This window comes from Rhinolophus sinicus, chromosome 5, assembly GCF_057876585.1.
Source record: "Rhinolophus sinicus isolate RSI-liver-muscle chromosome 5, RSI-T2T, whole genome shotgun sequence".
In the NCBI taxonomy this organism is placed as follows: Eukaryota; Metazoa; Chordata; class Mammalia; order Chiroptera; family Rhinolophidae; genus Rhinolophus; species Rhinolophus sinicus.
The window spans coordinates 65,073,025-65,090,752 of NC_142505.1; the positions used below are offsets into that span (position 1 = coordinate 65,073,025).

At 43.7% G+C, this 17,728-nt stretch overlaps 1 protein-coding gene across 7 annotated transcripts in view; it reads right to left on the reverse strand.

Moving 5' to 3' along the window:
* EIF4E3 (eukaryotic translation initiation factor 4E family member 3) overlaps positions 1 to 17,728 on the reverse strand; it is a 109,673-nt gene that overhangs the window by 70,072 nt on the left and 21,873 nt on the right. For 2 of the 7 annotated variants that reach the window (XM_074313294.1, XM_074313292.1), the window contains exon 2: positions 6,067 to 6,214. Coding sequence is in view for 4 of the 7 variants with exons in the window: in XM_074313288.2 (XP_074169389.1) it covers positions 2,764 to 2,930 (167 nt within the window). In the remaining 3 variants the exon portion in view is untranslated. Of the gene's footprint in view, positions 1 to 2,763; positions 3,013 to 6,066; positions 6,215 to 6,658; positions 6,796 to 17,728 lie in introns of those variants that run through there. The other 5 variants (XM_074313290.2, XM_074313291.2, XM_074313293.1 and 2 more) reach the window with 4 other exon arrangements.

The window sequence follows — 17,728 nt, forward strand, 5'->3', positions numbered from 1 at the left end:
ACAGATGGAACTGAATGCCTTGTGACTGGATGAGATCACTGGTGTCTCTCAGGACAAGCAGAGGGCTGACGACTGTGGATAAAACTCAGAGGAAAGGGGTTACCATGAGATGAAAACAAAGCAGTCAGAGACACAAACAACCAAGAGTGCCCTCCAAGAATCAAGACAGGGCAGGGTGTTAAAGATCCAGAAAATGGAAGGAAAACTCTTCATTCTATACCCTCAACCCAAATCACCTCCCAAATGCTTAAATCCTTGGCCAGTCTTCCTAAAATAACAGTAATAATGAATTACTGGAGTTTACTATTGAAAATGCAAATAATGCTCCTGAGGGCTCTCCAACTCATCCATGAGGGGAATGAATGAGGTTGCTGGCTTCTTAACACTGAATTCAGATAAGCTGCTCCAGGAACTGTGTGTGGTGGTTGTGTGTGGTGGGGCGGGGGATTTGTAATATGGGAGCGTCCAATACTGGTATTAGAAATAACATTTATTAAGCATTTATGTGTTGGTGTTTTACATTCATTGCTCTCATTTAATCCTCAGCACAGCCCTGGGAGATATATCTTATGATTATCTCACTTTTGCAAACAATGAAAGTGAGGTTTAGGAAGACTACATCCCTTGTCCATCATCACACAGTGGGCTGGGTGGTAGGACAGGGCAGGAGATCGGTACCAAAGGAGAGTTTTAAGTAGCAGGAGGCTGTTAGATGCTGTGGGGCTCAAAACTGACGTCTTGGGCGGCAGGCGTCAGCTATGCTGGGGTGAACGCTGCCTTGGAGGGCTCTCCTGAGACCCTTACTACCCTCTTTAGAATCTTGTTTCTCTAGGGAACAAAGTTACAAATGAACCTCTAGAAGTCACTGTGTTCATAACCCCAAGAGGAAGGGGCAGCCTACATAAATGTAATGGACTCCTGAAGTGGAGAAAGTGCAATAAAAGCATGGGGTTACTGACCATGCAAAATGAATTCATATGTGCAAAGTTGGAATTAATTATCATTTTAAATTAAAAGAGTCATTGCTATTAAAGATTTGGACACTGTGACAATCCTATATTTCATTTTATTTCTGGCTCTCAGAGAACAAAAATGTGCAAATACATAGGAAAGTAGTTTGTCTTCCTCGAAGTTACCGTGTTCTTATCTTAAAAAGATACTAGATATTCTTAAAAAGCAATGTGTTATGTAGTATTAATATCTTAGACCATTCTTAAAATGTTGTGCCTGTAAGTAGACTAATTTTGACCTGTTTTAAAAGAAACTCTTGATACTGTTTCTACCAGTGACCAGAATCCAGAAACCAGTGTCCAGGTTTCACACCTTGGAAACAGACACCAATTAACAATGGACAGTTATAGCACACCTCTAAAAACAAGTCACACGTTTTCATTCTGATAAAGTTGGCCCAAACCACTCTTGTTTTGACAGTAAAATGCTCTCTTAGCATCCCATAATGAAAGTGAAAATGCTTTGAGAAGCGAGACTTGCTGTATCTCTCCCACCCCCAACTTCTTTGGGTCCCTGGGAAAAGACAGTGCTCCAAGTGTCAATTCTTATAGATGGGTGCTAATTCCAATAGGAAGAAAGGAATGAGCTTGTCTTCCTAAAAAAGATGAGTATTATTTTTAAAAAGTCTTGCAGACATTATATACAAGGCCTTTTAAGACCAGATTTGTGTCTGTTTAGTACATTTCACAGAAAACTGTTGCATACACTTCCTCCTAACACTTAACCATAGTAGACACAGTCATCAAAATTTCCATAAGCTCTTGGGACAACCCTGAGGTGTCATGTTGGGCACCCACCGTGTGACAGATACTAAAGGGCTTTACATTCGCCAATTTATTCATTTGTCTAAAATTTCTCGTGCTCCTACCATGTGTGAGGCACAGTTCTAGGTACTGGGATATGCAAGTGTCAAAAAAAAAAAAAAAAAAAGTCCCTGCTCTTTGGCTGTCACAGAGGAAGTGTTGAGGGGTTGAGACAGATTGAAAGTAAACAGATAACACAATGCGGTAGCATTATGCATCATGAAGAAAAACGGAGGGCAGGAGGATACAGAATGGTTGGAGGGCGGGCAAGGGTGCGCTAATGTAGACGCGGTAGTCAGGCAGGCATTTCTGACATGGCACCTGAGCTGTCCTGTGAGGAAGCTCATCATCGTCCCACGTTACTGACAGGGTGAGGTATTGCTCACCATCGAACCCCAGCATGTGGCTTCACGTAAGTGCTTGAAATGTACCTGACCCGTGGATGAGAGAGAATTCAAAGAGGTGTACAGGGCGGCCCCCGCTGTGCGGTAATAATGCCCCCACGCACACTTCCCCAGGGCTGGTCAACTTTGCCCGCGCTGTCACAGCGTAGGTCGTATCCTGCGCTCCCCAGGAGCCCCGTGGGGTAACCAGGACGGTATCGTCCTCCCTACTTTGCAACGAGGACAGGAACCCCGGCTGGCCCACCACCCCACCGCCCAGCCAGGACGCCCGCCCGGGGGCATTGTTCTAAACGGAAGAAAGGGGAAAGTGCTGCCCAACTTCTGAGGCTGCGCCTGTCCTCGGCCAGCTGCGAGGCGAGGCCGCCAAACAGCCGCTCGCGGGCCCAAACCTCGGCTTCTGACCCGGCTCTGCGCGCGTCCCGGGGCCGGGCCGGGTCTGAGCACCGCGGGGCGGGCCGGGCCGGGCCGGGGCGCCCGATACAAAGCGGCCGCGCAGCGCAGCGGGCCTGGCCGGGCGGGACGCGGCGGGCCCCGTGCCCCCTCACCTGTCGAGCCAGAAGGTCCAGGGCGACTGCAGCGGGACCTCGCCCGGCTCGGGCCGCAGCGCCGACAGCTGCCGAAGGCCGAGCGGCGGCGCAGGGGCGGCGGCGGCGTGGGGCCTCCGCGGCTCCCGGGCCCCGGCGGGGGGCGCGGCGGCCGGGGGCATCGCCATTTTCTCCGCCCCGCCCGACAGCCAGCGGACGCGCGGACCGCGGGGCGAGCGGCGGCTGAGTCACCCCGGCCGCCGCCCCGCCCCGGCCGCCCCGCCCCAGCCCACGCGCCCCGCCCCGAGCCGCGCTGCGTGGGGCACCGCCCGGCAGGCGCCGCCAGACAAAAGCGGGCCTGACCCGGGCGACGTGGGAGGCCGGTTGCTCACAGCACGGAGCACGACAGTGCAAGGGCAGTGCCGTGGCCGGGGACGTCTTCGCGGGCTATGGGGTCGGGAAACAGAGGACTGGTCAAGCGGCTGATTTTGCGGCCAGACAGGGGGTCGGCGAATTGGATGGACAGGCTACAGAAAGATGGAGGAATAGCTGGATGGACCAGTGGATGGATCTCGGACTCACACGGTGGGAGGGGAGGAGGACTAGACAGACGTGTCAGCACTCTAAGGATGGGTGGGAAAGTTGGCAGAGGATTGGAGTAGGAGTGGAGGGATGAAAGGGCAAATGGAAGCATAGTTGGATGTGACAGACAGATGCAAGGGGAACCTCTGGCCAAATGGATAAATAGACTGGAATGAATGCCCAAGAGTGCGGGAAGAAAGGGCCAGACAGACAGAAGCCAGGAACCACTGACTCCACATGAAGTTGTAATAGTTCAGCCTTGCGTTCCTCCTGGTGACAGCATGTTAATGAATTCAGCGGATTTGAATGGACTAGAGTCCCCATCCCACCCTCTCTGGGGCCACCATGTGCCCATAGTGAGGGGCCCAATCCTGGCCCAAAGTATGGCCAACTCTAAAGAAAGGTTCCTAAAGTCGGTTTAAGTTCTCCAGGCTTGTCCCAAAGCAGCTGCAAGGAGGGAGGAGGAAACCAGGCAGTCCTGAACACAGAGCCCTCTACTTTCTGCTTCCCAATACAGAGGAAGTCCCTATGGCCATGAGATTCCTGAGGATCTTCCTAGCACAGCCTCTTCCCAGGTCTCTGTCACTCTCTCAAAAGGAGCGAGGCATGAGGGCATGTGAATACATTATAACCAGCATGGGCATAGGCCCTCCTGGCCTAACAACTATGGCTGTACATCTCTTCACAGATTTGCCACCTGGCCTAACATACATTCTGCTCTTAGCTTGAGCATTCACTGGGATGGCCCAGAGCAGAAGCTGCAAAACCAGATGCATTCAGTCTTCACAGGCATCATGAACACCTATTATGAATCCCAGGGTACATGCTTTCCCTAAAAAGTATTCAAATCCAGATAAAATTACAACAAAAACAAGACCACTGCTTTTCAATCCCTGCTTCAAATATAATATTTATACAACTTATGATGCTGGAAGCAGTGACTTATATATAAAGTCCTTCCAGCTCTGAGATATTGGAGGTCCTCTTGACTACATGCATTTTTAAAAGTTCACCTTTTATTTTTTTAAGAAAATACATATATGGCACTGTTTAGGCTGTTCTGAGCACTTCATGCTTATTAACTCATTTAATCCTCACAACAATCCAGTGAGGAAGGTGCTATTATTGGCCCATTTTGTGGATGAGAAATGGAGAACTTAAATTAACTCCAAAGCCACACTGCTAGTAAGTGATAGAGCCAGGATTTGAATACACATATTCAAACTCCAGAGTCTAGGCTTTTAACTGCCAGACTCTATTGCCTCTTATAATATAAAACCCGATCTTATTTTACTATAATATAAGACTTGGTAATATAATATATATGATACAATACTGGGTCTTATATTAATTTTTGCTGCAGAAGATGCATTAGAGCTGATTGTCCGGCTAGGTCTTATTTTCGGGGAAACATGGTAGTAAAAACAAGGCAATGAAGAGTAAGTATCAATCTTCCTGCCTAGAGGAAACCACTGTTAACAGTTACCTTCCACAAAAATCCAAGTATATACATAAAAGCATATATCTAGACATATAAATTACATGCCTATCTATATCTTTTATAACAGAAATAAAAGCATTTTATACCATTGATGCACCTCCTTATCTTACTGAACATTATATATTTGAAGATTTATTTCCATATCAAAACATATAGATCTACTTTTTAAGAGCTGCAAAGCTAGCCATTCTAAGAAGTAATATAATTTAATTCAGTAGCTCTCAAGATTTCTGTGGTTTCTAGTCATTTTCTTTTTTTGTGGTCATATTCTTTTATAAATAATGCTACCATACGCAATTTTGTATTTAATGTCTTTCTTCATCTGCACAAGTTTGTTTCAGAACAAATTTGGAAAAGTAGAATTTTTGCCTGTGTTTAAAAATTTGATACATATCGTTAAATTACTGTGCAGAGTGGTTACATGAATTTATATATAATTTATTTGTAAATAGTAGATTCTGAAAATTTGTATTTACTAAGTGACAACTGTCTTTATACAATTTTTAGACATTGGTTTTTGGGAGTCTTTGCCTTCTAATGATGAGAACTAATCAAAATGTCAAGGTTAGCTTCTTCCTTGTGTCCTTTAACAACGTCCTCAGCAAGAAAGGCTTATTTTAAAAGTTTCATTTGGAGTTTCTAAAAGACAGTATGCACCACATGATAAATTACTTTCAGAATTTAGAACTAAAAATAGTCTGGAAATTTTTCTTTATTGAATAACAATTCTCTCTCTCTCTCTCTCTCTGCTTTGGCTTCCAGGATGCTCAATACTACATGTGATGCTCAATCACAACATCAGTACTAACTAATCACTATTTTTATATTATTTTATTGCTATTTTTATTTGCATGACCTATTGATAATTTCACATATGCATCTTATACAACCCTGTCAAATATTTTGGAAGTAGGTGATATAAAAAAAACAACTGTAAATGACCTTTAGATTAATAAAAAAGGTCAAGCAAGTGAGTAAGGTGAGCAGCAAGGAGAGAACAGTGAGCATAACTTCCATTCTCTTCCTGTTTGAAATGTAAAAGAGACTTAACCACTGTTTTTGCTCTTCAGAGTCATCCGTAGAAGATAACAAATTAGGAGAATACCCCTCATCTTCCCCACTTTGTAACTGGACAGCAGGAATTAGAATTTCAGGGCAGAAAGGGAACTTGGAGATTATCTAAGCAAACCCATCATTTTACAAATGGAGAAACTGAGGCCCAGAGAGGTAAAGTGACTTACCTGAGGCCACAGCGCTAGGAAATGACAGAGCAGGACTAGAACGTGGGTAGCTTGAGATCCAGGCCAACGTGCTCTACCAGTGAGTAAACACGAAACTCAGACGACTTGGGGTGGCAGGAGGGAGGAAGAGGAGGTAACCCCATAGCCCCTAGCAACGAAAACAACAAAAAGGACTTGAGGCACTCATAAATAATTAAGCAATTAGCTGCAGCAGCTACTCCCCTCCCCCCTCCCCTCCAGCATCCAGTCACCAAGGCAACTTGGGCAGGGTGCCTGCTGGTTGCCTAGTAACAGTGTGGTTGGCTCCCTTGACATGCTCCCTAGGCATCAAAGGATTTGAGAGCTGGGAAGAGCCTTAGACAGTGATCACTATTCCAACACTTCCATTTTCCAAATGGAGAAATGGAGGCCCAGAGAAGCCAAGTAATTGTGCAATGTCACACAGCTACTCAGAGACACAGCCAGGCTCCATTTCCAGTTGCTTTCCATTGCAATAGGGCTGCCTTCAGGACACTGCAGATGGGGGAGATCTCTTCACAGTTCCTAGGAGAATGAGAAAGTAAGACCGAGCAAGCAAGAAAGAGACAGAGACCTTGAGCTCTCATATGCAATTAGCAGGAGCTGGTAATCCCATCAGCCCAACTTTCATCATCACCATGGCAACATGGGTGAGGTGGGTGCTTGTTGCCTAGTAACAAGTGGTTCTCTCTTCCACTCACATCAGGCTCCCTGGGAATCACAGGAACAGCAGAATGTTGGAGCTGGAAGGGAAGGCAGGCATCCTAACTCAGCCTCTTCCTTTGACCAATGGAGAAATTGAGGTTTGAGGACACTTCAAGGTCACACATTCACAGAGCTAGCAAGTGATAGGGACTCATTGTTGGCCAGCCAGCCTTTTCTGAATTCCCTCCATTATTGACTGCCACAGCACTGTGGGAAGGGAAACTCACTCAATAGGGTTAAAACATTGAAAGGGAATGGAGGTATTACCACTTGTCTAAATGGTGGCTATGCCACACACAAAGCCTGGCACACAGTAGATATATATGGAGGCACCATTCATAGTAGTTAAATCCAGGCTCTCTAAAGTCAGAAAACCTGAGTCAAAAGCCAGCTCTCCCCAAACCTGGAAAGCTTCGTAGCCCTCTGTGCCTCGGTCTCCACATCTGAGAAATGGGCATCTGATAGTACCTACTTCTCAAGCCGTCACTAAGATTAAATGAAAAAAAGGTATCTGTCAAGTGACTGGTATATAGTAAGGTGCAGTAAATGTTAGGTATTTATTAATTCTGCATTCATAAATATTTGTTGCATGTCTGCTATGCAAATGCCTCTGTCCTACGCTCTTGAGATTCACTAGTGAACAATACAGAATACACCCGTCTCAGGGAACTTACTTTCCAGTGGAATGACTGTGTCTGTGTGGGGGGGGATGCATGCGTGCGCACGTTTTTAATGTTTGTTGAATGGGCGTAGGAACTCATTGGCAATATCCTATGTTTATGTTACAGGGCCTAAGTCTGAGAAGATTCCTGTTTACAGGGTGTGATGCTATAAATATGCAGGCCTGTCTTATATGTGGGAACTGCATTTTCCTTTCTTTTAAAAGCTCAGGAGACACAGAAAGGCAGTGACCACCAGATGGCAGACCTCAGTTTCCTAGATACAGGGCACAGGGAGGCACCGGCCTGGGGCACAGGCCTGGACTGAAGCTTCCAGCAAAGTCAGGTGTTGCAGTTGGACAGTCCTAGGGTGATGGCTTGGTGGCGGGGTGGGGTGGGGGGGGGGGAGGGTAGACTTGAAACTCCTTCAGGATGCTAGGGGCCTCGGGGGAGGCTGTAGTGTGGTTGAAGAGTGATTGCTTTAGTGACACTGAGCCCACTCTAAGATCCTGCTGTGTGACTTCAGGAAGTTATTAACCTTGCTGAGCTCCAGATTCCTTATCTGGAACACGGAGAAACTGACAAGAGCTCCCTCAAGGGGCTGCTTTGAGGCATGTATGAGAAAATACGTCTAATGCACCTTGCAAGGTACACACAGAAGCACCTCAACCAATGTTACTTGTCTAGAATTTACAAGATCCCTGCAGGTCTGCTTCAGAGTAGCCGGTGGAAGGAAAAAGGGTGAAGGAGATAACATTTGTTCAGCATTTGCAGTGAGGAGACTGAGGGCCTCCCAGTCACGAAGCCTGAAAAGGGGACGCTGGGATTCGGCTGTCCCACCCTTCACACCCCAATGCACCCACCAGCCACAGAGCCCCCTTCTGTCCTTCCCGCAACCCTGAGTCGCTCTTCCTTTTCTAGTCCCAGTCATCCCTCCCACCCCGGTCCTGAATTCCTGAGTTCCTGTCAAACACAATACCCTCCTCACTTGTCTCCCTGTTCCCAGCACTGGCTCCTTCAATTGCCTGCCAGACAGTAGCCTAAGCAGTTGTTCCCAAACACCGATCTGATCACGTCTAAAGCACTTTCCTGGCTTCCTATCGCTCTCAGAACAAAGCCCAAACTCTGCAGTGGCCCACAGGGCTTGGCACCTTCTGGATCTTTCCTGCCTTCCCAGCCACAGGGTTGTGCTCTTCCTCTGGGCAGCCCTGGGCACCTGCACAGGCCTGTCTCAAACCTCCCTCTTCCCTGCTCTGCAGGGCTGCCCTTCTCCTCCCACTCAGCCTGGGGAGAGATCTGCCCCCACCTACAGCTCCGCGTAGCCCCACCTCCCACCCTAATGATTTCCTTTACCGCATGTGTCACAATCTGCATGGATCTACTGCCTGTCCCCCCCCCCCCCCCCGCCGAATATCCTGTCCAAGAGCACTGGGCCCCCTGTATAGCGCTGTGCCCCTGATGCCAGCATAGGGCGGGCCACACTGATGTCACACCACCAAGACTCGTTAATGAAATGAGTTGGGCATACAACACTATTGATTGAAAGGAACAGTCTGTGAATTCCTCTCCCAATTTCTAGTCTTTCTCCTCTGCCAGTTTCTCCTTTTCATGGATGGCAGATAAGATTTCCTAAAATGCATTTTTCCCTGTTACTTCTTTGCCCTACTTCAAAAGCCCTAAATGGCTGACTATCTCTCAGGCTGAGTTCTGAAATCTCTAGTCTAGCATTTGAAATCCTCCCCACCTAAACCACCTTTTTAAAGGCATTTGCAAGTATATTTCCTTATATATTTGATTATGTATATGTATATGGGTCGGACACTTAAGTTCGCGAACTTTCCATTGTGTAAGCATGTATATTTACACATACTTGAAAATATATACAGATATATTAAGTATATGTCTTTGTAAATATATATATCTGGAAGCACGCTCTTCCCCTCGGTGTGTCTTCAGCTCTGTGACAGCATGAGCTCCCGAGGGCTGGTCTGTGACACTCTCCCCGCTTCCTACTCAGCTTCTGAACATGGAGATTCAACTTCACTAAACCGGTGACCCATCTGAAGCCCACTCAGTAAACACACTGTGGGCACCCACATCTCCACACTTTTTCCTGATACCTTTCTTTTCTTCTTTGCCCATCCACATTCTCCACCCATCCTCAAGGGCCAGGGCAAGTTCCAGCAGAGATCAGTCACCAAACACAACCCTGAAAGGAGCACGAGATCCAGAGCTCCAAAGCAACAGCTGAGCAGGGCCCAAACCACTTTCCTCAGAAACCTTTTGCCCTGGCAAAGAAACCATGCTTTTCCTTGGTTAAGAAGCAGTCACAATGATTTCAGAAACATTGGCTCTGCAGCCAATCTAAGAAGTCAGATGAAGGGACTTTTGTTGTGGCCGCACAGGAGTTTTTACTGATTGGAGGACTAGTGATTCATATAACCAACTCTTAGCGCTGGGCATTCAGACTGTTACCAAAGTTTGTCTCCATGATATGCAACCCTGCAATGAGATACTCTGCAAATCCCAGGCTCCTGATCAAAGCGTAGTTATTAATGTTCCCCCAGGCCAATGAACCCAACCTGTGAGCACCGCACAGATCAGAAACCGGATCCGAAGAGGCCAGTAGGCCTCCACTAGAGCTTTGGCGTGTTTAAAAGCAAGGGAAAGATGGACAGTCGAGAGGCAACGTGACCTAAAGAAAGTCCAGAAATGTCTGCTGGAGCCCACACTTAGCAGCTATGTGATTTGGGACAAATCATTCAACTTCTCTGAGTCTCCTTTTTTCCCAGTTGAAAACTGAGTGTGCTAATGCTGCCCGCTTCACAGTGCTGTCAGGAGGGGGGACCCTGCCTCAGCCACAAGATGCCACAGGGTGGACTGCTACGTCCTGTCTGAATCTGAGTACCAGAAGTCCTGGAAAACCCTTCCTCAGTCCTGGCAAATAGAAGGGCCGGTCATGCTAACAGCACATCCACAGAGCACCGCCTGTTTCACTCAGTTTTCTGCATCCACGGTGGGCCTCCAACCCCCACTTCCGCTGACAAGTGCTCGCAGAGGGATAATTCAGCATCAAGCTGGTTACTTCTTCACAGCTAAGAAGCTGCTTTAGGGATCAGATTTTGTTTTGAGCTTTCAGTTATCACTCAGACATGATTTAGGGGAACATTTTGCGAGCCAGCACTGAGGCAGGCACTGTGCTTTCTAAGCTTAAATAAGTGCTTCATATACATAATCACATCAATAATACTGTAAGTACTGTAAGAAATCCTGATACAAAAAATACCAACTTACAAGGAAAAATATAGAGGGCGCCAAAAAAATGTATACACATTTTAAGGAAAAAATCTGTATTAAAATTATAATAATATATATTGATAACCAAAGATGAATATGTCTGACAATTAAGTCCACAAACTTGCCACCGTGCGCTTACATTGGCAGCGCTGTACAAACAGCTCAGTAAGGTTCATAACCTTGGTCTATCAGTGTCTCACAGCTGTGTTTGTGTCGACGTGTGGTGGTGTCTTGCTGAGTGGCGTTCATTAGTGTTGTTGCATGTTTTTGTGTGCTGTCATGAGAATGTCTGAGCTTGATTTAGAGCAATGAAGAAACATTAAATTTCTTATTAAACATGGCAAGAATAGAAACGAAGTCAGGGACCTGTTACTCCAAGTTTATGGGGATAATGCCATGAGGAAAATGGCAGTGTACAAATGGATTAAACGTTTTTCTGAGGCGAGAGAATGTGTCACTGATGAAGAGAGGTCAGGGCGGCCAGTAACAAGCAGAAATAATGAAAACATTGCAAAAGTTTGTCGAATTGTGCATCAAAATCATTGGCTGACTGTGAGAAGCATAGCAGACCAAGTAAACATCGATAGGGGAATAGTTAGGAAAATCTTAACTGAAAATCTTGGCATGAGAAAGGTGTGTGCAAAAAAATGGTCCCGAAGGAGCTCATCGATGAACAAAGCAAAGGAGAGTTGAGGTTTGCCAAGACCTTTTGGAGAGGCCAGACGATGTTTCGGGCCATGTTATCACTGGTGATGAAATATGAGTGTACCAATACAACATTCAAACAAAGCATCAAAGTGCACAATGGAAGTCAGCCAATTCTCCACGATCAAAAAAGTTGCGTCAGTCCAAATCAAGTGTCAAAACGGTGTTGCTAAACTTTTTTGATATCAGAGGGATTATTCATTATGAATTTGTACCAAATGGACAAACAGTTAACCAAGTTTACTATTTGGAAGTGCTGGAAAGACTGTGTGAAAAAGTTAGACGACCTGAACTTTTTGCCAACCGTTCATGGCTCTTGCATCACAACAATACACCAGCTCACACGGCACTGTCTGTGAGGGAGTTTTTAGCCAGTAAACAAATACCTGTATTGGAACACCCTCCCTACTCACCTGATCTGGCCCCCAATGACTTCTTTCTTTACCCGAAGATAAAGGAAATATTGAAAGGAAGACACTTTGATGACATTCAGGACATGAAGGGTAATACGACGACAGCTCTGATGGCCATTCCAGAAAAAGAGTTCCAAAATGGCTTTGAAGGGTGGACTAGGCACTGGCATCAGTGCATAGCTTCCAAAGGGGAGTACTTTGAAGGTGACCCTAGTGATATTCAGCAATGAGGTATGTAGCACTTTTTCTAGGATGAGTTCGTGAACTTACTTGTCGGGCAAGTAATTGTCGGGCAAGTCGTGAACTTAATTGTCGGGCAAGTGTATACATTTTTTTGGCAGCCCCAGTCCTAGGAAGTGATGAGTCACGTAAAAAGTGACCACCTGCACCTGTTTCCCACATTGGTCTAAGCTCCCTTAGGGTGAGTGAGGATCTCACTTCTGTAGTCCTCACAGAATATTATAAAGATTGTTGTATAGTGGATACTTACTAAGTATCTAAATAATGAATCCTTCTATGATTAAAACATTCATTATTAAAATGTATATTGAAATATATATATTTTTAAAGAATATTGGGGAAGGGGAACAGGACTTTATTGGGGAACAATGTGTGCTTCCAGGACTTTTTTCCAAGTCAAGTTGTTGTCCTTTCAATCTTAGTTGTGGAGGGTTCTGTTCAGCTTCAAGTTGTTGTCCTTGCAGTCTTAGTTGTGGAGGGCGTAGCTCAGCTCCAGGTCCAGTTGCCGTTGCTAGTTGCAGGGGGCACAGCCCACCATCCCTTGCGGGAGTTGAACTGGCAACCTTGTGGTTGAGAGGACGCCCTCCAACCAACTGAGCCATCCGGGAGCTCAGCAGCAGCTCAGCTCAAGGTGCCGTATTCAATCTTAGTTGCAGGGGGCAGAGCCCACCATCCCTTGTGGGACTCGAGGAATTGAACTGGCAACCTTGTGGTTGAGAGCCCACTGGCCAATATGGGAATTGAACCGGCAGCCTTCAGAGTTAGGAGCACGGAGCTCTAACCGCCTGAGCCACCGGACCGGCCCTATATTGAAATATTTTATGTCATTTTACTTTTTAAGAGTTGAGTACTCTAAAATTTGAGAAGCCATTATCAATTGATGGGTAATGAGAAAAAGAAAACAATTTTTGAAATGGAGCCACATTATTTGTTTTCAAAAAACACTGTAACTGCATAAAATTTTCAGAACTATAACCACTGTGCAGAGCACGACTTTAGCATCATGAAGACACTTTCAAACAGTGTTTCAAGCCAGCGAAACCACAGCAGTCAATCTCTTTCCTTTTACAATCAGCTGGAACTGCACACTCTTAATACAGAATGATATTATCAATGTCTTACTCCTTTCCTGTTGGTTTTCACATCACTTATTATTATGCACATAATGTTAAGTTGCACAGTATGCAACTTATATTTCTTTAAAAGTATCTTAGTTTTTATGGTAAGATACTGTCGTTTTCTGGGAAGTGAAAAATGTGCATATGATCATACTTGGTCCATTACAAAATGTGGTCTCTAATGGGGGTTATGATAAATATAGTATCCCACAGATCACTTTGCATGTGTGTTTTGTGTCACAAATATTTAATGTCATTGACAATGATCTTGGAGATAGCTAAGAATCATTTTTGCCCTTTCAACAACTTCCAGATCCCTTAAAACTAAACTCTGAATTATTATAACTTTGAGTGGGCTCTCTATCATTCCTAAAATGCCCCAGGGTCATGTTTTCTTGTCTTATTGGACTAAAGTATATTACATTTATCTTGTCAATAAAATACAGTAGCATCTTTTTCATATTTTACAAAGCCATAGTTAATGATGCAAATAATTTCCTATATTTCATTCTGAAGGAAAACCATTAATAAAACCATAGTCCTTGCAAAAATTGAAATTCAGAGTAAGCAGGCACAAACCACCGTAAAAGCAAGATCAGCAGTGAGGAAACAAGCCTAATGATTAGAATGTCCAGATGGAAATGAATAACTGAACCATTCTTTGCCAAATGAAATAGCACCTTAATAAGTTGTTGAATCATCTCTGTTGATTTAATTTAACTGGAAGATATCAGAAAATGATTACAACCTGCAAACATATCTTCATTTCCTATGCTTATTAGCATTTGGCCACGAATCCTCTCCTTTCATTTTGAAGGTGAAGTTACCCTAAAATGGTCTTTAGGTTTCTTTCCCTCAAAAGTAACCATGATAAAAAGAGAAATAGTCCCAAACTGGAATTAAAAAACTAGAACTCCAGTGTTTGGTCAAATCTTTTATCAAAGAAAGAATTCAAACATTTATTTTACCGTGCAAGCTGGTAAGTACAAGTTGCCATGGAAACAGGCTGTTTTCAAAGTATATAAGGAATGACGTTCTTCTAACTAGGTGTTCATTTCTTCTAAGTGGGGAGAAATTGTTGTAACTGAAATCCATTATGTTCATTTCAAGTCTGCATTAAAAACAATAATTTCCTTTATTTTATATAGGAACACATAGACACAGTGTCTCACCCTCATAAAAGGGAGAATTAAAATTATTTGCAAAAGAATTGGTGCGCAAGTAAAAAGACATAAAATGAATCCCATGATGTAAATCCACTAATGTATAATGAAGGGGTAGGAGAATGGAAATCTGAGACCATAATACCTCCTTCACCTACAATGGGACATATTTTTCTTCAGTAGAGTTAGTGACATTTTTTACAGAATGATCTAGGCCAGAACAGTTCTCGGGCAGTTGGGGTGACTTGCTAAGAGGTGTACTGTTACCACTGCCAGTCCCTTGTTAACTCAGACCTCTAAGAAAGGTAATGCAGTATTGAACAGGCTTTCCCACCACTCAAAACAGCAATTGTTAGCAAACACACGGCATAAGCTAATATTGTGTGTGTTTGGGGGGGGGGGGGTACTTATAGCATGGAGGATGCTTGTACCTAAGAGGCAGCCTTAAATTCTTTTTAGATCAAAGTAATTGTAGGGGAACATCTGTTTTTGTTTTTTTGTTTTTTTCTTTTTCAGATGAAGATAATTTCTCTGACTACCTCCAAACAAAAGAAAGAAAAAAATGACTTTCCAAGTTTTGAAGCCTAGAATGCTGAGGTCTCAGTGAAGCCCTTTTTCTAGCACATAAGATAACAATGATTCAAGTGAAAATTCCAACAGCTCCAAAATATACAAATAACTCTTAAAATCAACATTAAGAAAATGAAAAGCCTGATTTCAAAATGGGCAAAAGCTCTGAACAGACACCTCATCAAAGAAAATAAACAGATGGCAAATAAGCATATGAAAAGATGTTCTACATCCTATGGCACCAAGGAACAGCAAATTAACGCCAAAATGAGATACCACTACACACTGATTAGAATGGTCAAAATCCAAAACACTGATAACAACAAATGCTGACATAGCTGTGGGGCGACAGGAATCCTCAGACATTGCTGGTGGGAATGCAGAATGCAAAATGGTACAGCCACTGAGGAAGACAATTTGACAGTTTCTTACCCAAACTGAACATACTCTTACCATGGGATCCAGGAATTGTGCTCCTTGGTATTTACCCAAAGAAGTTGGAAACATGTTCACACACAAACCTCCACACAAATGTTTACAGCAGCTTTTTTTCGTAATTGCCAAAACTTGGAAGCAAGTAAGATGTCCTTCAGTAGGTGAATGGATAAATAAACTGGGTACATCTAAGCGATGAAATAGTAATCAGCGATAAAAAGAAATCAGCTATCAAACCATGAAAAGACATGGAGAACACTTAAGAGTATATTACCAAAATGAAAGAAGCCAATCTGAAAAGGATATATACCATTATTCCAAAAACACTCTAGAAAAGGCAAAACTATGGAGACAGTAAAAGGATCAGTGGTTGCCAGAGGTTAGGAAGCAGGGAGAGGTAAACAGACAGAGCAAAGAGTATTTTTAGGGCAGTGAAACTATCCTGTATGATCCTATAATGGTGGATACATGTCATTATACATTTGTGCAAACCCACAGAATGTATAGCACCTAGAATGAACCCCAATGGAAACTATGGACTCTGGGTGACGATGACATGTCAGTGTAGGTTTATTGGTTGTAACACATGTACCCTTTGTCGGAATGCTGATGGTGGGGGAGGCTGTGGGTCTGTGGAGACAGGGGGTATTAGGGAAAATTCTGTACCTTTAGCTCAATTTTACTGTCACCTAAAACTGTTCTACCAAATAAAAGCTATTAAAAAAATAAAACCAACAGTAGTAATAGCTACCATTTCATGAGTGTTCAACCATGTTCCACATTTACTTTTCTCAGCTATTCCACATATCAACTTTATGAGGTAGGTATAATTATCATCCCCATTTTATACATTAGAGGCTCAAAATGGTGAAATAACATTCCTACAATTACACAGCAAGAGGTACAGAGTCCAAACCCAAGTTGGCCTGGTTCCAAGCCTGTGCTCCTAACAGCTGCAAACTCTCCTCTGAGGACAAGTTTCACCTCCATGAAGGCATCTACATGTCATCTGGAAAATAAGGTAGACCTTTGACTTAGGGAAGTATTCAAATTAGGTCCCCAAATGTTCAAAGCAGAACACTGGAAACCATGCTTGTGTGTCTGGTCTACAAAGCATATGTATGTCTACTAAATAAATAATATGGGCCCTAGTAAATATCAGAGTGTAACTACAAAATCACAACAGTTTAGCATTTGCCATAAGTCTGGTTGAGCCATCTACTTTTTTTTTTTTATTAATTAGTTTCAGGTGCACAAGACAAAGCAAAACTTAGACATTTATCATTTATATCCCTCACACTGTGTGAACCCCCCTCCCCCCATCCACTATCCCTCTGTACGTTCCCAAAACCTCTCACCTTCCCCTTATCCCCACCCCCCTGCCCATCTAGCAACCCTCAGTTTTTCCTCCATTTTTCCAAAACTGTTTCTGATTAGTTCATTCACTTATTCTTTTCTTTAGATTCCACATATAAGTGAGATCATAGAGCCATCTACTTTTGTAGAGGGACTATTTATGAGATATAAACCCAAAGATCCAAGATTCTCAATGAACTCCAAACACACACATACACACACACACACACACACACACATACACATGAAGAAAAATCACACCAAGGCAGAGCATAATCAAATTGTTCAATACCGGAAAAACATAGAAACAAAAATGAGAATTAGAGATGACTTTTCATAGGAAATAATACAAACCACAAGATATTCAAGCAAACTCTTCAAAGCACTGAAAAAAAGAAAACTTTCAACTGAGAATTCTATACCCAGTGAAATAGCTTTTCAGAAACAATGGGGAATAATTTTGCTTCTAGAAAGATGGAGTAGACATGCTTTTCCTAATTCCTCCTGCTAAGTACAGTGAAAAACCTTGAACATTATATGTAAAGCAAACATAAGATGACTCTGAAAGGTGACAAGAAGGTGGTATATCAGCTAGGAACCTTAGAACGCAAGGAATGACATGGTGATGAGTTCACTGGGTTTTCTTTTTGCTCATATATCTTAGACTTGGAGCTGGAGAAGCTGGCAACCTGGAAATGCCAATGAGCAGAGGCAAAAAACAAACAAACAAACAAACAAACAAACACAAAACCCAAGAAAAGTCTTCTTTCTCTACCAAGCAGAACAAGAAAAGGAGCAGCCTACCAAGACAGAAAACTTTAAGACAATAACTGCTCTACACCAGCCAAACACCATGGAAAAAACTGTGACCCAACCTCTACCCAAGCCAGCAAGGCCAAGAAGAGCACTAAGGCTTCTACCTTCACCAGGCAGAGTGGATTAAAACAACAAACAATGACAAGAACAACAAATCCCATGCTCCA